At 54.3% G+C, this 5,980-nt stretch overlaps 1 protein-coding gene across 1 annotated transcript in view; it reads right to left on the bottom strand.

Annotated features, from left to right (window-relative positions):
* LOC106818238 (protocadherin Fat 4-like) overlaps positions 1 to 5,725 on the bottom strand; it is a 20,229-nt gene extending 14,504 nt beyond the window's left edge. The window contains exons 1-6 of the mRNA XM_014822960.1: positions 4,643 to 5,725; positions 3,810 to 3,928; positions 2,413 to 2,599; positions 1,638 to 1,745; positions 814 to 1,012; positions 1 to 288 (exon numbers count right to left, since the gene is read on the bottom strand). The exon at positions 1 to 288 is cut by the window's left edge and continues 11 nt beyond it. Of these exons, the coding sequence (XP_014678446.1) occupies positions 1 to 288; positions 814 to 1,012; positions 1,638 to 1,745; positions 2,413 to 2,599; positions 3,810 to 3,928; positions 4,643 to 5,725 (1,984 nt within the window). The remainder of the gene's footprint in view (positions 289 to 813; positions 1,013 to 1,637; positions 1,746 to 2,412; positions 2,600 to 3,809; positions 3,929 to 4,642) is intronic.
* Between the last annotated feature and the right edge of the window lie 255 nt (positions 5,726 to 5,980).

Raw genomic sequence — 5,980 nt, forward strand, 5'->3', positions numbered from 1 at the left:
CCATGTCGAAGTAGCCGTCGTATCCCGCGTCCTCGTTATTCAGCTCGTACATGACCGAGTCGCCACCAGGTGTCGCCGCGCGCACCGTGACGACCGGCTGCGGGGCCGCCCCGCCTTCCTCCACGGTCGCGTCGTAAATCGTCTGATCGAAGCGCGGATACTCGACGACTATCGCGGCGTTGTAAACCTCTACGTTGAGATCGACGTCGGCATAGAGGGCGCTGTTCAGCGAGTCCTCGGCGCGCACAGTGATGACGTAGTCGCCGATGAGAAGCGGCGGTGCGACACCTGCAAATGTGTGTATGTTTGTATGTGCGAGTATGTGTGTATGTATGCTTGTGTGTATGTATGTATGTAGTACTACCTCTAGTGATGCTACTACTGCTGCTACTGCTACTGCTGCTACTACTGTTGCTGCTGCTGCTGCTACTGCTGCTGCTGCTGCTGCTGGTGGTGGTGCTACTGCTACTGCTGCTACTGCTGCTGCTGCTGCTGCTGGTGGTGCTGCTGCTGCTACTACTGCTGCAACTACTGCTACTGCTACTGCTGCTGCTGCTGCTGCTGCTGCTACTGCTACTACTGCTACTGTTGCTGCTGCTACTGCTGCTGCTCCTGCTGCTGCTACTGCTACTGCTACTGCTACTACTACTGCTGCTGCTGCTGGTGGTGGTGGTGCTACTGCTGCTGCTACTGCTGATGTTACTACTGCTACCACTGCTGCTGCTGCTACTGCTATTAAATTACACGAGAAATAATAACAAGATAAGGAGTACGTTCTTATACATGGGCGCAGTGGCGCCATCTATCACTCACGTGTGGACACGTCGCCGCGTGTAGGGTCAACAGCAAACATGGCTGCGTCGGCACGCAGGCTGTAGCGGATGGGGGCGCCACCGTGCGTCGCGTAGACCGTGTACACGAGCGTCTGCGCGGTGACGTCATCGGCGACGCGCACCAGTGGCGCCACCGGTGAGAAGACTGGCGGCTGGTAGCTCGTCACGAACACGCTTACCTATAGACACGCAGCGGTCAACAACGTAGCGGTAAATAACAGAGTGGCCACTTAGCTGGTCAACACTGGTTACTCAGCCAATCCATTAGTAAGTAGACAATTGTCAAGCAGTCAGGTTTACTAAGTGATTGACAATTGTTGATTGACTGATTAAAATGGTCCATCAGCCAGTCAATTAGTTAGTAAACAATTGTCAATCACTTAGTAAACAATGGTCCATCAGCCAGTCAATTAGTTAGTAAACAATTGTCAATCACTTAGTAAACAATGGTCCATCAGCCAGTCAATTAGTTAGTAAACAATTGTCAATCACTTAGTAAACAATGGTCCATCGGCCAGTCAATCAGTTAGTAAATAATTGTCAATCACTTAGTAAACAATGGTCCATCAGCCAGCCAATTAGTTAGTAAACAATGTTGTTTTGGATTTTTAACTAGTTGAGAAACAATCTTATCAGGTAATCAATTTGACGATACGTTTAGTCCCGTTAGTTCTTACTTTTAATTTAAAAAAATGGCAACAAAATTTTTACAAATTTTACCATGGAAAATTCGTGACGTAGTCAATTGAACTCTACCTTCCTACCACCGTAGTCAATAGATGATCTCCTCCTGCAATGACTTACCAGTACGTCTGTGTAGAGTGAGGGTTGGCCGGTGACAGAGGCCCTGACGGTGAGGTAGTGAAGGGACTGCACATCATAGCTTAGCTCTACCAGTGTCACGATGTCACCCTGTAGTACGAGGAAAGTGACGTGTGAAATATCACCCCGTCATATCTCAACCCCGCCACGCCAGCAAGTCACGGCTACATAGCGTTGACAAATACACACACGCACGCGCACACACGCACACACGCATACGCACACACACACACGCACACACACACATACACACACACACGCGCGCGCACGCACACACACACACACACACACGCACGCACGCACACACACATACACACACACGCACGCACACACACACACACACGCACGCACACACACATACGACGTGTAGCACGCAACGGTAACATCGATTGTTGCTGCTGTTGTCACTTATATCGTTATTATTTTATCATCACCATCACCATCACCACGATCATAATCATCATCATCTTGCTTGCAGCCGCACTCACACTATTATTATTTATTTTTTTATCACCATTATCATCATCACCATCATCATCATCGCAATGCTAGCAGCCGCACTCACACTATTATTATTATTATTATTATTATTATTATTATTATTATTATTATTATTATTATTATTATTAGAGCAGTCAGGGCATCACAACACACGCATTATTATTATTATTATTATTATTATTATTATTATTATTATTATTATTATTATCATCATCATCACCATCATCATCATGGCAATGCTTGCAGCCATACTCACACTATTGGGATCTATGTGGAAGCTCAAGGACGCCTCCGTGAAATCGTACTCGACGCTCTCTGCCGGCACCGACGCTTCAACGCTGACGACATGCTCACCAGGGGGCAGCCCCTCACGCACACCGGCTGTGTAGTATGGCTCTGTGTACTCAGGGTAGGCGAGCGAGCCGGAGTAGATCTCCACGCTCCTGGTGGTAAGAGTAAGTACTAACGTGTTATCGCGTCATCGTATATACGTGCGCGCGACTCTGTCTCTCTCTCTCTCTGTGTCTCTCTCTCTCTCTCTCTCTCTCTCTCTCTGTCTGTCTCTCATCTTTCTCTCTCTTTCTATATCGCTCTCATCACTTTATCTCTCTCTCTCTCTCTTTCTCTTTCTCTCTATGTCTCTTTCTTTCTCTCGCTCTATCTATGTCTCTATCTCTCTGTCTCTCTTCTCGTCTCTTCTCTAGATTGCCTTCCTCTCTCTCGCCCCTCCTCGCTTCTCATATTTCCTTGTCTCTCTCGCCCTCTCAATCCCTCTCTACTCGCCCCCTACCCACTCTCTCTGGCTCTCTCTCTTCTCCCGCCCTCTACCCCCTCTCTATCTCTCGCATCTTTCTCTCTCTATCTGTCTTTCTATCTCGCTCTCATAGCTTTCTCTCTCTCTCTCGCTCTCGCTCTCTCCGCCTCTCTCCTCTTTATATACATATATTTTTGTTTCCTCTCTCTCTCTCTCCCCCTCTCGCTCTCTTTCTATCTCGCTCTCATATCTTTCTCTCTCTCGCTCTCTCTCTCTTTCTATCTCGCTCTCATATCTTTCTCTCTCTCGCTCTCTCTCTCTCTCTCTCTCTCTCTCTCTCTCTCTCTCCGCTCTCTCTTCTCTCTCGCCTTATTTTTTATGTGTTTTCTCTCTCCGCCCTCGCCTCTTTTATATAATATCTCTTTCTCTCTCTATCTCTCGACCTCCCTCCCACCCTCTCCCCCCTCTCTCTCTCTCTCGCATCTACGACTGGCTTCCCCCGTACTCTCTCTCTCTACTCTCTTCTCTTCTCTCTCTTCTCTCTCTCTCTATCTCTGCTCTCTGCACCTCTCTCATCTATCTCTCTCTCTCTCTGCTCTTCCCTCTCTCTATCTCTCTCTCACTCTCTTCTCTCTCTCTCCTCTCCCTTCCTCTCTCTTCTTATCTCTCTCTCTCACTCTCACGCTCTCTCTCTCTCTCTCTTTCTCTCTCTCATCTCTCTCTCTCTCTCGCTCTCTCATATCATCTCTTCTCTCCTCTCCGCTTCTATCTCTCCTCGCTCGCGCCTTCTCTCTTCTCTCTCGTCTCTCTCTCTTCTCTCGCTCTCTCTTTTTATCTCTCTCCTCTCTCTCTCTCTCTGCTCTCTCTCTCCGCCTATCTCGCTCTAGCTTCCCCCGTACATGGTCATGTCGGCTGTGAGGCCGTCGGCATCGGTGGCGCTGATCGTGACGTAGTTGGTGCCGACGTCCGTCGGCTGCAGCGCTCTTCTTGTACTCAGCTCTCCCGTGTCTCCGTGCAGCTGTGTAGCAACGCAAGAACGAGCATGAGACGAAGAAGGAGGAGGAGGAGGGGATGGAGAAGGGGCATGAGAAGGGGCATGAGAAAGAGAAGGAGAATGTGCATGAGAAGGGGCATGAGAAGGGGCATGAGAAGGGGCATGAGAAGGGGCGTGAGAAAGAGAAGGAAAGGGAGAAGGAGGAGAAAGAGAGGGGGTATGAGGAAGAAAAGCAGGAGAAGGGGCATGAGGAGAAGATGGAGCATGAGAAGGAGAAGAAAGAGAAGGAGGATGACAAGGAAAAGAGGCATGAGTAGTAGATGGAGCATGAGAGAGAGAGAAGGAGAAGGAGAGGGAGTGTATGAGCAGGCGGGAACACAAGTGAACACATACGTACAAGGTTCATAATCCAATACTAGATCCCAGTCACTCTCAGCACCCCCCCCCTCCCCACCCAGCCACCCTCACGCCCCCTCCCACCCAGTCACATTCAGCACCCCCTCCCACCCAGCCACCTTTAGCACCGACCCCCCCACCCAACCACCCTCACGCCCCCTCCCACCCAACCACCCTCACGCCACCTCCCACCCAACCACCCTCACGCCCCCTCCCACCCCAGCCACCATCAGCCACCCTCCCACCCCAGCCACCCTCACGCACCCTCCCACTCAGCCACCCTCAGCACCCTCCCACTCAACCACCCTCAGCCCCTCCCCCCACCCAACCACCCTCACTCACCGAGTACAGTGTACTGCCTCCGTCTATCACGTACTGGAGTTTGCCGCTGCCCGTCGCATACACCGTGTAGAAGGTGGCGTCTTGCTGCCACGTCACGTGCACGCGCACCGGGTCCGGCACGGGCGCGAAAACCGGCGCCTCGCCGGACGTCGCCGTCTCCATGACGACGACGCCGACGACGGCCGTGGTTGTCGGCGCCGACACGTCGAGGTTCGTTGCCATGATGACGAGCTGCAGCAGCGCGGGCGCGTCGAGCATCCGCGTCGTCGTGACGACGCCACTCGCAGCATCCACGGCGAAATCGTCGCGGGACGGCGAATCCGCCGCGATGGTGTACGCGACCTCCGCTCCCGCTGCCGCCGTCGCCTTGACGACGCACACGCTGTAGCCCGGTGGCGCCCTCTCGGGGACCTCCGCGCTGTAGGCGGGAGTCGTGAATATCGGTGCGTTCCCGGCGACGTCGTAAACCTCGATGTTGATCGTCTGCCGGGCCGACAGCCCGCCGACGCCCTGCTCCGTCGCCAACACCGTCAGCGTCTGCGCGCCGAGGCTCAGAGGTGGCGCCACGGTCGTGCGCACGTCGCCCGTGTCGCGGTCGACCGCGAACTCGTCACTGCTCGGGTCGACGCGCGAGTAGAGCAGTGGCGCCCCCGTGTGGGAGGTCGCGTGCGCGCGGTAGACGACGACGCCGGCGGGATGCGACGCGGCGACCATGAGCGGCGACGGCGGCGGCGCGAACACGGGCGACGCGTCGCGAGTCACCGTCACCGTGGCGACGGCGTCTGTGCTCAGCCCCGCCGCCGACGCCGTCACCACCAGGTGGTGCCACTGCGCGGCGGCGTAATCGAGCGGGCGACCGGCGACGGTCGACACGACACCGGTGGCGCCCTCGACGGAGAAATACCCGTCGTATGCCGCGTCGGCGGCGCGCAGCGTGTATGCGACGGTGGCGCCGCCTACCGTCGTCGCGCGCACCGTGAACAGCTCCTGCGCGGCGTTCTCTTGTTGCGCGGCCACGCCCGTGTAGTAGGTCTCGTCGAAGACTGGCCAGTCGTCCGCGGTGACGCTGTCGTAGATGTTCATCTTGAGCGGCGTCTCGACGTGACGCGCGTATTCCGAGCGATCGGTGGCGCGCACCGTCAGCGTCACGTCACCAGCGATTGGTCAGGAATTTGAGTCAGCGAGACTGAGTCAGGCGACTGAGTTTGCAGGCACGATGAGTCTAGGCGAGTTGAGTCAGGCGCTGAGTCGAGGCGATTGAGTCAGGCGATTGAGTCAGGCGATTGAGTCAGGCGACTGAGTCAGGCGACTGAGTCAGGCGATTGAGTCAGGCGACTG

Source organism: Priapulus caudatus, unplaced genomic scaffold (assembly GCF_000485595.1).
Source record: "Priapulus caudatus unplaced genomic scaffold, Priapulus_caudatus-5.0.1 Scaffold2106, whole genome shotgun sequence".
NCBI lineage: Eukaryota > Metazoa > Priapulida > Priapulimorpha > Priapulimorphida > Priapulidae > Priapulus > Priapulus caudatus.